This window comes from Stomoxys calcitrans, chromosome 2 (genome assembly GCF_963082655.1).
Source record: "Stomoxys calcitrans chromosome 2, idStoCalc2.1, whole genome shotgun sequence".
NCBI classification, from domain to species: domain Eukaryota; kingdom Metazoa; phylum Arthropoda; class Insecta; order Diptera; family Muscidae; genus Stomoxys; species Stomoxys calcitrans.
Genome location: NC_081553.1, coordinates 34,307,266 through 34,322,976, shown reverse-complemented (window position 1 = coordinate 34,322,976; position 15,711 = coordinate 34,307,266). Strand labels below are relative to the sequence as shown.

The window sequence follows — 15,711 nt, the reverse complement described above, 5'->3', positions numbered from 1 at the left end:
ATTGCTATGGTCGTAAATTTGTCCCCTTTGGGGGATGTTTTTGGTGAGAGGCTGCCCCCCAAAGACTTGCTACCATATTTGGATATTAGATTCGTTTGCTACATTCAAATACCTTTTATTTAAGCCCCATATTCCCATGGTCAGTAAATAAGTCTTGTTTGGGGGGTGTTTTGGGAAAGGGGTGGACCCCCAGAAACGTGGTCCCACATTTGGATATCAGATTCGTATTCTACTCGCAAATACCTTTCATTTGAGTCCCATATTGCCATTGTCGGTAAATATGTCCGATTTAGGGGTGTTTTGGGGTCTGGGGTGGTCCCCTAGCACTAGGTCCGACAATTGGATATCAGATATGTTTTTTTATCCTAAATACCTTTCATTTGAGTCCCATATTGTCGTGATTGGTGTATATATATGTTTGGTGGGTTTTAGGGTGGGGCAGCCCCCCTGGGTACCCCATCCGAAATTTGGATACCAAATTTTCATTTTTAGGGTTCTAAATGAGAGCACACAAAATTTCGCTTAAATCGTACCACCCATCTTCGAGATCGGCCGTTTCTGAAAATTAGAATAAGGGGGAAGGTCCGCCCCCCCTTCAGATATCAAAAAATGTAGTACCCTATTTTCACCATTAGGGGTCATTATGCACCATCTGTGAAAATTTCATAAAAACATACAAACAAACAAACCTACAAAACACAAATTGATTTTTATGTATAAGATGGATTAAAGTTTTAAGTACACTACAATTAGATTGGTCAAAAATTTTCTTACAGCTCTTCAAGCACATTGTTACATGTCATAAAATAAAAATATTTCAAACAAATTATAATCTTCTTTTGATTTCATCATTGTTTATCGCAAAAACGATATTCTTGTGGCCGATGAAGCTGCATTCGGTTGATATTTATACTGCAATGTAGCCAATGCAGTCATTGCATCACGTCTCAAGGCACTGGCACATTGTTTATATTCCCAGATGTTGACCGCAGCCTGCAGCAGACTTTCGCAGTTGTTTAAACCACGTTTTATTTGTGCCAGAATTACTTCGGCTTCTTCATTTGCTTCAGGTGGGAGTTCGTACAAAATGTATTGTCGTATAGCAATGAGAATAGATTCGGAAAATTGTTTTGCATCCTGAATATCGGCGTCGGCGGGAGATGAGACATTTACTAGTTCCAACATGGCATTTGTTGCTGGGGAATGGAAAAGAATCTAAAAAGAACAGGAAGGTATTACATTGTAGAACAATCATGGTTATGGATGCTAAGAAATTCCAAGTTAGGGCGATGCTATTAGATAAGTAGAGAAAACACCCCAAAAAGTGTTCCTTAAATAACCGAAGACGAAAGGTTTACATATTTTGCTAACTTTTGAACTGATTTATGCGAATATCCTATTTGTTCCTTAATAGTAACAATATATCGAGAAATCGGTCTATACAACAACTTTATCAAGATATATTCCAATATGGATGAACTTAAATTGCCTAGGGTTAAACAAGTTCGGCCGGCCCGAATCTTGGGAACCCCACACCATGGATTCTGCAAAAAATTTATACAAAATAAATTTAGTTGAAGGGCATAATTTTATTCTACCTACCAAACTTCTGTCAAACCAGCAAAAATTAAAGCTCTAGGAACTGAACAAGGATGATCGAGAGACCGGTTTATATGAGAGTTATATCAGGTTCTCGACCGATTTGAACCATACTTAATACAGTTGTTGGAAGTCATAACAGAACACTGCATGCAACATTTCAGCCAAATCAAAAAAAAACAGTAAAAAGAGATCAGATGTCGGGAGGCTTAAAATAACCCACTATTTTAAATTTCAGCGAAATCGGATAAAAAATAAAGCTTTTATTGGCAGCAGACCCCTTATCGGCAGATCGGTCTGATCTGAACCATATTTAGGCCGGGTGTCAGGAGGGTAAAAATAAATCGTTGTTGCAAATTTTAGCGAAATTGGTTAAAAAATAAAGCTTTTATGGGCTTCAGACCCTTAATCGGCAGATGGGTCTATATGGCAGCTATATCTAAATATAGTCCGATCTGAACCATATTTAGGTCAGATGTCGGGAGGCTTAAAATGACTCACTATTCCAAATTTCAGCGAAATCGGATAAAAAATAAAGCTTTTATGGGCTTTAGACCCTTTATCGGGCGATCGGTCTATATGGCCTCTATTTCTAAATATGGACCGATCTAATCCATATTTAGGTCAGATGTCGGGAGGCTTAAAATAACCCACTGTTTTAAATTTCAGCGAAATCGGGTGATAAACAAAGCTTTTATGGCCTTCAGACCCTTTATCGGGAGATCGGTCTATATGGCAGCTATATCTAAATATGGTTCGATCTAAACCATATTTAGGTCAGATATCGGGAGGCTTAAAATAACCCACTGATGCATATTTCAGCGAAATCGGGCGATAAACAAAGCTTTTATGGCCTTCAGACCCTTTATCGGGAGATCGGTCTATATGGCAGCTATATCTAAATATGGTTCGATCTAAACCATATTTGGGTCAGATATCGGGAGGCTTAAAATAACCCACTGTTTTAAATTTCAGCGAAATCGAGGAATAAATAAAGCTTTTATGGGCTTCAGACCCTTTATCGGCAGATCGGTCTATATGACAGCTATATCTAAATATAGTCCGATCTGAACCATATTTAGGTCGGATATTGGGAGGTCTTAACCTACTTACTGTTTCAAATTTCAACGAAATCGGGTAATAAATAAAGCTTTTATGGGCCTCAGACCCCTTATCGGCAGATCGGTCTATATCGCAGCTATATTTAAATATAATCCGATATGTACCACATTCGGGTCGGATGTTGGGAGGCGTAAAACTGCGCACTATTCCAAATTTCAGCAAAATCGTATAAAAAATAAAGCTTTTATGGCCTTCAGACCCTTTATCGGGAGATCGGTCTATATGGCAGCTATATCTAAATATAGTCCGATCTGAACCATATTTGAGTCAGATGTCGGGAGGCTTAAAATAACCAACTGTTTAAAATTTCAGCGAAATCGGGTAATAAATAATGTTTTTATGGGCATTAGACCCTTTATCGGTAAATCGGTCTATATAGCAGCTATATCCCAATATAGTCCGATTTGCCCCGTTCAAGAACTTAACCAGCGTGCATCAAAAAGACGTATCTGTGCCAAATTTCAGCTAAATATCTCAATTTTTGAAGGCTCTAGAGTGATTACAACAGACGGACGGACAGACGCACGGGCACCGTACGACGATCCGAAATATATATACTTTGTAGGATCGGAAATTGATATTTCGATGTGTTGCAAACGGAATGACTAAATGAATAAACGCCCTATCCTACGGTGGTGGGTATAAAAAATTGTGGCTTTCAGGGGCTCAAGAAGTCAAATCGGGATATCGGTTTATATGGGACCTACAGGGTGGCTGATGAATATTGCTACAATGATGAATATTGCTACATTTTTTTTTCGGTGTATGGAATACATTTTTCTTTTATTCATGTTAAATTAAATTATTAAATTATTTATTAAATTATTATTAATTAAATTAATTAATTAATTAATTAAATTAATTATTAAATTATTATTATTAAATAGAAAAAAAGTTATTACATTTTTTTTTGGTAGCGGCTTTCATCAGCCACCCTGTATATCGGTTTATATGGGACCTATATCAGGTTTTTGACCGATTTGGACCATACTCAATACCGTTGTTGGAAGTCACAACAGAATACTGCATGCAAAATTTCAGCCAAATCAGAAAAAAACTTGCGGCTTTCACCTCTCTCAAGTTCTTGACTTGGCACCTCTATCAAGTCCTTTACCGATTTGGACCGTACTCATCACAGTTGTTGAATGTCATACCAGAACAACTCATGTAAAATGTCAGCCAAATCGGATGAAAATTTAGGCTTGCATGGGCTCAAAAAGTCAAATCGGGAGATCGGTTTATAGGGGAGCTATATCAGGTTATAGACCGATATCAGGTTATTGACCGTACTTAAGACAGTTGTTAAACGTCATACATGAATACTATGTACAAAATTTCAGCCAAATCGGATAAAAATTGAGGCTTCCAGGGGCTCAAGAATTCAAATCGAGAGATCGTTTTATATAAGAGCTATACCTGGTTTTTACCGGGAGCTACACCAGGTTTGGCACAATTGTTGGACGTCATAACAGAATACTACGTTCAAAATTTCAGCCAAATCAGAGGCTCACGAAGTCAAATCGGGAGGTCGGTTTATATGGGAGCTATACCAGGTTCTTGACCGATTCGGAACGAAATTTTCACAGTTCTTGGACCTCATAACAGAACACTTCGTGCAAAATGTCAGCCAAATCGGACAAAAATTACGGCAACCAGGAGCCAGGAGGTTAGTATATCCCCATTATATGGTGATGGGTTTAAAAATTATCTGTAGCACGAGTTTTATCCGACTAAGATTGGGCGGCCACCTTGGCGCAGAGGTTAGCATGTCCGCCTATGACACTGAACGCCTGGGTTCGAATCCTGGCGAGACCATCAGAAAAAATGTTCAGCGGTGGCTTTCCCCTCCTAATGCTGGCAACATTTGTGAGGTGCTATGCCATGTTAAACTTCTCTCCAAAGAGGTGTAGCACTGCGGCACACCGTTCGGACTCGGCTATTAAAAGGAGGCCTCTTATCATTATACTTGGATGGGACTGCACTCATTGATAGGTGAGAAGTTCGTCTCTGTTCCTTAGAGTTCATGTTCATGGGCAAAATTTGCATTTGCAGATGCAAAGATTTATGTTTAACCACCACAACAAATATCGCACCCACAAAAATCGACTTCCCCATATAACTTCCTGAGACTCTAGAATATGGAAAAAAAACCCGCTTTGATTTCTTCACTTATCCAGATATAAGCTATGATGGTTTGTAAAATTTTTGCAGAATCCATGGTGCTGGGTGCCCTTAATTTCATATGTCATAGTTTAGTTTTTTATTTCATTTTATGGCAATTAATGGAATCTGTTCTATCTCTTTCAGCGAATTCGTTATAATTTTCCCCCCTAAAACATAGATTTTTCACCTTTATTCTCTTATGCTTATTTTGTATATAATTACCACAAATGTGATTAGAGTTATTGTTAAGATTTGCATGATGCCTGCGGGTGTTTGAGTTCTTTTCTTTTTTTTAACCGCTCACTTTAGTTGTTAGCCTCAGCCCTATTTTAAAAATACTGACAGTATACCGTTTACACTCTGCGGTGCTTGGCTTCGCAATTTTTTCTTTTAAATTATCAAATTAGCACAAGATAAGATATCTTAGATTACACCAGGGTCCAGCATCACCAGTATTATTTTGTAGGAAATATTTACGGCTTTCTTATATTTATTTTATGTGTGTGTTTTGTATTTTTCCCAAAAATCAACAAAAATAATAGAAGTGTAAGATATGGCACATTTGAAATTGCCCTCATCTAATTTTGTTTTAATAACTCATATAAAGGCAAGTGCCAAATTATTTTATTTAGTTGGAGATAACAAATGTAGCGACGTCAATTTTTTGTTAGAAAAAATGGTTTATTTGAAATTGGAGTACCAATCTTATAGATAAAGTTTGTCCCAGGTGTTTGGGGGCCGCCCTACCCCCAAAAGCACTAACCTTTTATCCAAATTCGGGAATAAGTAATTGAATGGAGGCCCCAACCATAAAACAGGTAAAATGCATTAAGTACGGCCGAATCAAACTTTAGATACCCGGAAAAAAAGACGACGTAGATGTATTGGGTTGCCCAAAAAGTAATTGCGGATTTTTCATATAGTCGGCGTTGACAAATTTTTTCACAGCTTGTGACTCAGTAATTGCATTCTTTCTTCTGTCAGTTATCAGCTGTTACTTTTAGCTTTGTCATGAACAAATTCGTCAACATCATCCTTGTTTGTCCCCATGAGCCGACGGAAGACAAGAACGAGCAGGCAAGGGACATTTTCTACGAGAGCTTACAGAAAGAATAGGACCGCTGCCCTTTCCATGATAATAAAATCGTTCTGGGAGATTTTAGTGCGAATATAGAAAAAGGAAAAAATCTTTGGGCCAAAAGTTGGAAAATTTACACTACACGAGATAATCCATTACCCACTCCATGGAAAATATCGTTAAATCCGTACTTGAGTATCAGAAGCCTACTACCAAATACTACTGAAACCAAGAATGCGACATACAGAACCACCCTGCAAACATGTTTTCCGATTAGAAAGTGACCTGTAATGACGGACACAATGACTGGGATGTCTGTTCTAGCCAATCACAGCAAAGCAGTAGAACTCTTCAAGTCTAGATGGGGCCACATAGTTTTGGAATGCTCACAGACCCCCTTTTTGTGACCATCTATCATTCGATGCCCTTCGGTCCTGAAAACTTAGCTTACATGTCGCTAGAGGCATACCCACAGATTCCAGTGTCCCCGGAATGTGTATGGTTGCTCCTAGTCTCGCAAGCTCGTCTGTTTTAGAATTCCCTGGGATATCCCTGTGGCCCGGCACCCAGAACAGGTGAATTTTGAACTGTTCAGCCATCTCATTGAGAGATCTGCGGCAGTCGAGGGCGGTTTTTGTGTTCAGAAATACATTCTCCAGGGATTTAGTGGCTGCCTGGCTGTCTGAGAAGATATTTATGCCAATCGTCGTAATGATATTATATGGGTTGCCCAAAAAGTAATTGGGGATTTTTCATATAGTCGGCGTTAACAAATTTTTTCACAGCTGTGACTCTGTAATTGCATTCTTTCTTCTGTCAGTTATCAGCTGTTACTTTTAGCTTGCTTTAGAAAAAAAGTGTAAAAAAAGTATATTTGATTAAAGTTCATTCTAAGTTTTATTAAAAATGCATTTACTTTCTTTTAAAAAATCCGCAATTACTTTTTGGGCAACCAATATCTTAGCCATACCACCACTTCCTTAATTGCAAGGATCTCTGCTTGATACACACTGCAGTGGGCGCGTAACCTTTTCGATATGACCAGTTCTAGATCTTTAGGTTATACCCCAAAGACCATCTGGTCGTTTAGTTTGGAACCATCCGTATAGAAGTCTATGTAACTTCTGTTACCAGGGACATAGTAGTTCCAATCGGTTCTATCAGGAAAAGTGGTACAGTATTTTTTTTTATCAAAAAGCGGCACAGGAGGGGTGTAGTCCACACTGCCTGGAACATTGGATATTGTATTAAGGATAACGCGGTGAACGTAGCCGCCACATAACCAATGAGAAAGCTCCCTTAACCTCACGGCAGTGGTCGCTACAATTTGGGTAGCCACAATGTCTAGAGGCATAGGATGTAGCACTAAATTCTGTACATCAGATGGTGTCGTCCTCAGAGCGTCTGTGATGCAAAAACAAGCCGTCCTTTGGATCCGGTTAAGTATTGAGCAGTAGTTGGATTTTTGAAGCGCCGTCCACCAGACCACAACACCATATAGCATAATAGGCCTGACAGCTGCAGTATATACCCAATGCATGACACGCGGTCTAAATCCCCAACTTTTCTTTTTTGCCCTTTCCAAAAATTTTGGATTTGAAGTTCAATTTCCTGTCCAGCGCTTTCTGAAAATGGAACATTCTCTCCACCCAAGGAGACAGGTTCTACTGTAGGCAACTTGTATATTCCTTGAAAGCGAGAGAATCATCTATGTAGCCGACTAGGTCGTAAAGGGCTGTTTCAGTGGATTTGCCTTTACTATATGCATGCTACTACCGCGACAGGCAATCTCCAGGGACCTTTGCCCACACAGTGGGAGAAAATCGAAAAAAAACCAGTGAAAAATATGCCATGTGAGAACGGGTATGGATATTTCTTTGAAATTTGGAAAGGGTAGAGCTGAGATTAAGATGTACAGGAGTCAGAATGAAGTCCCGACATTTTACCAAAGAATCAAACATCAAACCGATGGCTTTGATGTATACACATCCTCCTGTAGAGACAAAGAATGACATCTGGTATCAGATAGTGTGCTTGGGGAATGGAAAGAACATTTTTCCCAGACCACTAGCAGGCCGACAATGGCGGCGAATAGGTTACCACAGGACCAATCACTGATCACTGATGATGGTGTAGAATGTTTACCTCCCAGTCAGAAAGAGCTCCTAGGAGCAGTAACCCGACTGAAGAATAACAAGGTAAAAGGAGCCGATAGGTTGACCGCTGAACTATTTAAGGCTGGAGGTGAACCTCAGCAAACTATGCCCGTGCACAAGAAAGAGACATAACAGAATGTGCACACTACAGAGGAATAACTATCCTCGCCATCGAATAAAAGGTACTTTCGATTTACTGTGTGAAAGATTAAAATCTAAAGTCAATTAGATTATAGGGCTCCATTAATTCGACTTCAGACCTGGTAAATCCACCATAGACCAGATATTCACACTGCGCCAAATCCTGTCAAAGACCCGAGAAGGACAGGTCAACACTTACCATCTCTTCATTGACTACCAAGCCACTTTCGACAGCCCCTTAGGTTCAAAGGTATTTCAAGCCATATCTGAGTTTGCATTTGCGGATGGTATCAACTCTCGAAACACCCTGGCAAACAAAGAAAGCTGCAAAATACCACTTTGGAATGGTTTTGGAATGAAACGAAGAAGCAGTTTACGAATAAAATGACCTCTGAACAGACGAAAATTACACAACACAAATCACTGCTACTACCCATCTAACTATATGTTACCGAAGCATGGGTACCTGTGAAAGCAGACGAGGGAGTACTTGGAGTGTTTGAGAGAAATATTCCCTATAGAATGTATGGACCCGTCTGCGCTGATGGATATTATCCGCGCGGTACGACTACTTAAGCATAATTGAACGTATCAATATACAACGATTGTATGAGAAGGTTTTTGAAGGTAAACATTGGGATAGGCCGGTTATGGGTGAAAGATCGGGGTAAAATTGGAAATTTTGCCCATGAACATTCCACTAAAGAACAGGGACAAACTTCTCACATATCAATGAGTGCAGTCCGATTCAAGTTTAAGCTCAATGATAAGGGGCCTCCTTTTAATAGCCGAGTCCGAACGGCGAGCCGCAGTGCGACACCTCTTTGGAGAGAAGTTTTACATGGCATAGAACCTCACAAATGTCGCCAGCATTAGGAGGGGAAGACCACCGGTGAAAATTTTTTCTGGTGGTCTCGCCAGGATTCGAACCCAGGCGTTCAGCGTCATAGGCTCTACGGTGGCCTGTATATAACAGTTAAATCCAAATATGATCAGCAATATCGATCAGTATTGTATGCGGGAAGGATGTGTACGCAAGAACGACGAAGCGTCTAACACATCTCACAGTGCCAAATGTTAGCAAAATCGGGTAGTAAAATCGACTTCTATGGGCCTTAGACCTTAAATCGGTAGATCGATGTATACGCGAGCTATATGAGGGAGGACGGTCTTTATGGAGACTATATCAAAATATTTTCCAATCTAGAGCATTTTCAATACGGTTGTCGAAGGTCCCAAGATCGGGTAATAAATTCGACTAATATGGGCCTTATGCCTTAAATTAGAGCTAGCAACCTAATGATAATCGCAACATTAAATTTTCTAACAATAAACATCGATAGTAGTGATGCACGAATGTCGAGTTTTTACGCAGATACCTGCCATCACGGCCCAAACCTGCGAGGCCCAAGGGTGAATACAATGCGTCTACTAACGCCCCCACATGTGGTAATCCACACATGAGTACCAATTTAATCCCACGTATTTGGACGTGTTCACCTCCTTGGTTAGAAGCGGAGCACTACCTAAAACTCCTACCGATCTATGGGTCACGGCACCCGGTTGAAAACGCAACTCCACGCCGAGCTTATGCTCTACCCGCGATTTGGGTACAAACCACAGCCACCACGTTGCTCCCCACTGGGGCCTCAACATTGTCAGGCTGGCACCAAAGTTCCAGGGGCTCCTGACACCCGTGGTACCAGATTAAAGTCTTCGGTCAGACTTCGTAGCCTTAAAAGACTACTACCAGTTGAACCCCAAACTGTTTCGGACTGGTCACCTGAATGGGAGAAAATCACCTTACGCCGACCTCAGCCAGCATACAAAAGTATGCATCAAACATACAGCCAGACAATATACACAAAACACAAACAGGACACGGCAGCCTTCACGGGCTACGCCACATAAATCAGCAACAACATGGGACTTTACAATCAACGCTGCCACCCTCACGGGTGACCGAACTTAACCACAACAGCTAAGGGAATCAACAATGGGCAAACACCGCTGCATCCACATGGTCAAGGCAGGTGCCAGGCCATGCCATGCGCAGCACCAAATCACACAGTCGCGCCAGCACAGCAACACCTCGTTATGGATAACTAGCGTGCATTCATACCTCGACTAAGTCTAGTCCGCCTCCTAAGAAATACTTCCCGGGAAAAGGTGGCCAGCCTTGCAACAGTCGTCTCGTCCTCAAGGGCCCTAGTGAAATCCCACACCGCCTTGAAAATCCCCATCGCGACTAAATCTCTAATGTCTGCATAGTACGGGCATTCTGTCAGTACATGCCTCCAGTCCTCAGGTCTCCCACAGTCGCACAAATCAGTCGCGGACAGGTTCCTCTGATGCAAAAATGCATTAAAGGAACCATGTCCCGTCAGTATGAAGCCCAGACTTAGGCCGAAGCCAAGTCGGGTGACTTACGAATAAATTCGTAAGTCACCCGACCATTGTCACTGTTCGTCCATCTAGTCCTCCACCTATCATCAAGACGCTCCAAAAGGCTGAGACGCGGCCAAAGGCTGAAAATCATTGCACAAAATATTAGCCCAATCGGATGAAATTGACGCCCTCTATAGACGCAAGATACATTGCGCCTATAGAGGACACTACCCATTGTCGGGTCGCTTATTTTTTTTTCATTTTGCACAAAATTGGACTTTGCCAATAGTATTGATAGGAAACATATCAATCGGCATCCAGACAAAAAATAGAATCGATAGCGCCATCGATATTTTGCCATCTCTACTTTAAATCGTGAGATCGGTCTATATGTGACCTATATAAAGTAATTGTCCGATCTAGACCATTTTCGATACGAATGTCGATGGTTTCAAGACAACTCACTGTACCAAGTTTCAGTGGGTAATAAATACGGCTTCAAAGATGTTATATCAAGACAAGAAATAACTGTGCAAAGTTTCAGTTAAATATCTTAGTTTTTAAAAGCACGATATATATTTTCAAATATATCGTGTTTTCCAATAAGGCATAACTTTTTTTGTAATGAGTCATCTAAATATATCGTTTGAAGTGCAATCAAAATATTTAAGAATGGAACTCGACTAGGCCCTTTCTTGAGATAATACACTCATCAAACTTAGTCATCAGTAAATCGATTGTAACGCTTGTGGTCTGATTTGTGGCACCGTCCTGGTCCATATCTTCCAATTCAGGCCAAAAGTAATCAGTGAGCGTGGTGCGGTATCCATTCACGCTAACCTGGCTATTGGCTTTGTTGACGAAGAAGTATGACCCAATGACGCAGCTGGCATTCAAACCTCACCAAACAGTTATTTTTTGTGGATGAAGTGCTGATTCGTGAATTGACGAACTCATAAAGCCGAAATAAGCTCTTGAAGTAGAGGTCACCGACTCCCAATTTTGGTAGTAAATTTTTATGATTGGCAAACGTTCGTTCAAGTACTTTAACATGATGAAAACGTTTAGTTAACTGAATAAATTGTCAGTGACAGTTCGATGATTAGTTAAGGAGTGCGTTCACAATTTTTTTTTATTCCCTTGTCCGATTTTGATGAAATTTCATATATTCGTTATTTATTTGACGTAATAATCTTTTTAAATTTTTTTAACAATACATTTTTTGAAAATTTTCAAGAAAATAAAAAAGTTTTCTTTTGCATTATTTTGTTTCGTAAGCCATTATGTTTTTATACCCATCACCAAAGGATGGGGGTATATTCATTTTGTCATTCCGTTTGCAACACATCGAAATATCCATTTCCGACCCTATAAAGTATATATATTCTTGTTCAGCGTTAAAATCTAAGACGATCTAGCCATGTCCGTCCGTCTGGCCCTCTGTCTGTTGAAATCAAGCTACAGTCCCATAAAACTAGAGATATTGGGCTGAAACTTTGCACAGATTCTTTTTTTGTTCATAAGTAAGTTCAATTCGAAGATGGGCTATATCGGACTATATCTTGATATAGCCCCCATATAGAACGATCCGCCGATTTAGGGTCTTAGGCCCATAACAGCCACATTTATTATCCGATTTTGCTGAAATTTGGGACAATGAGTTGTGTTAGGCTCTTCGACGCCCTTCTACAATTTGGCCCAGATTGGTTCAGATTTGGATATAGCTGTCATATAGACTGATCCTCCGATTTAGGGTCTTAGGCCCATAAAAGGCGCATTCATAGTCCAATTTTGCCAAAATTTGGGACAGTGAGTTGTGTTAGGTCCTTCGACATTCTTCTTTAATTTGGCTCAGATCGGTTCAGATTTAGATATATCTGCCATATAAACCGATCTCTCGATTAAAGGTTTTTGGCCCATAAGAGGCACATTTATTGTCCGATGTTGCCGAAATTTGGGACAGTGAGTTGTGATAGGCCCTTTAACTTCCCTTTTCAATTTTGACCAGATCGGTCCAGATTTAGATATATCTGCCATATAGACCGATCTCTCGATTTCAGGTCTTGGGCCCATAAAAGGCGCATATTTTTGTGCAATTTTGCCGAAATTTGGGACAGTGAGTTGTGATGGGCTCTTTGACATCCCCCTTTAATTTGGCTCAGATCGGTCCAGATATGGATATAGCTGCCACATAGACCGATCTCTCGATTTAAAGACTTGCCGGCATTTACAATTCGATTTCGCTGAAATTTGACACAGTAACTCATGTTAGGCTTTTCCAAATCCGTGTCGTATATGGTTTAGATCGGTCTATATTTGGATATACAGCGGTCAAAAAAAGTATTCATCATTCAATGTTTTTTTTTTAATAAGTCTACAAAAGACAATTGGAATAAAAACATATTAAACTAATGATGCAGTAGTGCTTGTGTGATATATATGTACACAATTTCATTGTTTTTAAAGAAAAAAATAGTATTTATTGGAACAAAAAGGGCCATTTTACAGCTGAACACAAAAAATTAAACAAAAAAAGTATTCATCATTGCAAAAAAACAAAAAAAATAAATAACATAATTAAAAAAAATTAATACTTTGTTATTCGACCACCGCGTCTTATAACTTCTTTTAAACGGTTTGACATCGATTGGACTAATTTAGCGGTTATATTTTGGTCTATATTAGTCCATTCCTCCATTATCACCTGTTGCATTTGACTCTTGCTCGAAAAATTGCGCGTTCTCAATTTGCGTTCGAGATGTTCCCAAAGATGTTCAATTGGGTTCAAGTCGGGACTTTGAGGAGGAGTTTTAATGACTTTGGGGCAGTTATACAGCATCCACATCTTGGTATTTAAAGCAGAATGTTTGGGGTCATTATCTTGATAATATTGAAAGTTATTACCAAGCCCAAGTTTTACAGCACTATCTTTTAAATTCCTCTTTAAAATGTCAATGTAATACTTATGATCCATTACTCCATTAATAATTTCAAGATTTCCCGCTCCTGAAGCCGCCATACACCCCCAAACCATTAAACCACCTCCACCATGCTTTACAGTAGCAACTGTGTTTCGTTCTTCAAGCTCTGTATTTGGTTTTCTGTACACTATGACCTTTCCATCGCACCCAAAAAGATTAAACTTGCTCTCGTCTGCAAAAATGACTGTTTTCCAAAATGATTCGGGCTGTTTTACATACATTTTTGCGAAGTTTAGCCTTTTCACTCGGTTTATTTTATTTATAAAGGGCTTCTTAGGTGCAGTTCTTCCTCTGTAACTATGCCTTTTGAGTGTATTTCGAATTGTTTGTGTAGTAACTTCCTTCCCTAAATATTCCATAGTGTTTTTACGAAGAATGGTCGCATTTGTCTTCGGAGTTTTCTGAACTTGCCGCACTAGCCAACGCACATCTCCAACTGAAAGTGCTTTTGGTCGACCAGATCTTGGTTTATTGTCAACAGTTTTCGTTTCTGTCCACTTTCTGATGATGGATTGTATAGTAGATCGTGGTCTATTTAATATTTCACTGATAGTTTTTTGAGTTAAACCATTCCTGTGGTGTTTTATTATCAAAACTTTTACCTCATCAGAAACCTCGTTTTGCTTACGACCCATTTTGACAAAAACTATATTTTCAATGAAATTAAATATTTGCTGTCAAGGGCAAAGCCTCCTTTACTAAATAAAACAGAAAACGGGGATTCCCAAATAATATTTGAATTTGAATTTGATGATAGCACATCAATGATGAATACTTTTTTTGTTCTGTTTTTGGTGTTATTATATAAAATTGCATTTTTTGCGCTAATTAAATTTATTTTTTGAATTTATTTTAAAACATATTACGAAAAATAAACTATTGCATAAAACTGCATTATTTGTTTACTTTAAATTTTCTTCAATTACCCAAAATAAGTGAATTTATTATCAATTTTGCTAATGATGAATACTTTTTTTGACCGCTGTAGCTACCAAAAAGACTATTGGTCTTTTTTGTTCTACAAAATTGAACAATGACTTGTACTTATTAGACAATGCAATGTCTGTGCCGGATTTTGGTCCAAATCGGACCATATTTCGATATGCCTGCTATGTGGGTATAAATTATGCACTTTTCACCGAATTATGACGAAAGGTGGTTTACATAGATGCCCGAGGTGGTGGGTATCCAAAGTTCGGCCAGGCCTAACTTAACGCCTTTTTATTTGTTTTAATATCGGAACCATCAAATTCAATAAAACAGAAAACCGTTTCCAGAAATTTCATTCCTAAAAATTTTGAGAACATTTTTTGTTTAATTTTTTTGGTTTTAGAAAATTACCGACCTTTGACAAGTATATTTTCCCTCAACCTTATATGATGGGAAAATTGTCTAACAAGTTGCATTCATCAACTTTACGCTAATCCAAATCTCATTAGGATACATATTTCCTAACTCGAGCTAGAATTTTTCTAAGGTAGGCCTACTTTGGGTATTTTTTACTCATTCGTTGTTAATGGTTAAATTCAAGGTGGTCAAGGCCCTATTGGAAAACCCTTTACTTTGTAGGGTCGGAAACGGATATTTCGATATGCTACAAACGGAATCCTTCGATAGTGGGTATAGCAATAAATAACTAAGGTAGAACGTTGTACTTGTCTCGAGGTCAATTTCCAAACCTTCTATGATGTTTTGACCTTCATTAAAAGAATCGTGTCAAGTCACAAAATAAGGATTAATAAAACTACCATTTAAGAGAAAACTTGTTTGATACGAAGAAAAAAAGTTCCTTTAAAAGATTGGAATCTTTAATTTAAGTTAGTTATCTTTGGCTCAAAATTTCTTCAGTGTCTCCGAAAGGTAAAAGAAATGAAAAGTGATTAACTTTTGCAACCTGTATCTAATGCTGTTTCTCAGATACTGCTCAACAAAACCATTTTGCTTGCATTTGCTTCTTTTGAAGATGTCAATAGATCAACAATTTTTGACTTCTTTCCACTTTTATGCACAGTGGTCTGGGCCGATTCTTACTTCTTCTTACGCCTTTAAGAAGTTTCTACAAAATTTATTGTAACAGCCAATC

At 39.0% G+C, this 15,711-nt stretch overlaps 1 protein-coding gene across 1 annotated transcript; it reads right to left on the bottom strand.

Moving 5' to 3' along the window:
* Positions 1–806: 806 nt before the first annotated feature.
* LOC106091689 (uncharacterized) lies at positions 807–5,205 on the bottom strand. Its single transcript, XM_013258300.2, has 2 exons — positions 5,107–5,205; positions 807–1,215 (listed from the first exon to the last, which is right to left on the bottom strand). The coding sequence occupies exons 1-2, from the start codon at positions 5,140–5,142 to the stop codon at positions 856–858; spliced, it is 396 nt and encodes a 131-aa protein (XP_013113754.2). The 5' UTR covers positions 5,143–5,205; the 3' UTR covers positions 807–855.
* Positions 5,206–15,711: the final 10,506 nt, after the last annotated feature.

What these genes read in the sequence shown, in the direction of transcription:
- LOC106091689 (XM_013258300.2), bottom strand. Translation starts at nt 5,142, where the DNA reads ATGCAAATCTTAACAATAACTCTAATCACATTTGTG. An exon ending in TAACTCTAATCACATTTGTG is followed by an intron (nt 1,216 to 5,106) that starts GTAATTATATAC and finishes TGTTCTTTTTAG; the next exon opens with ATTCTTTTCCATTCCCCAGC.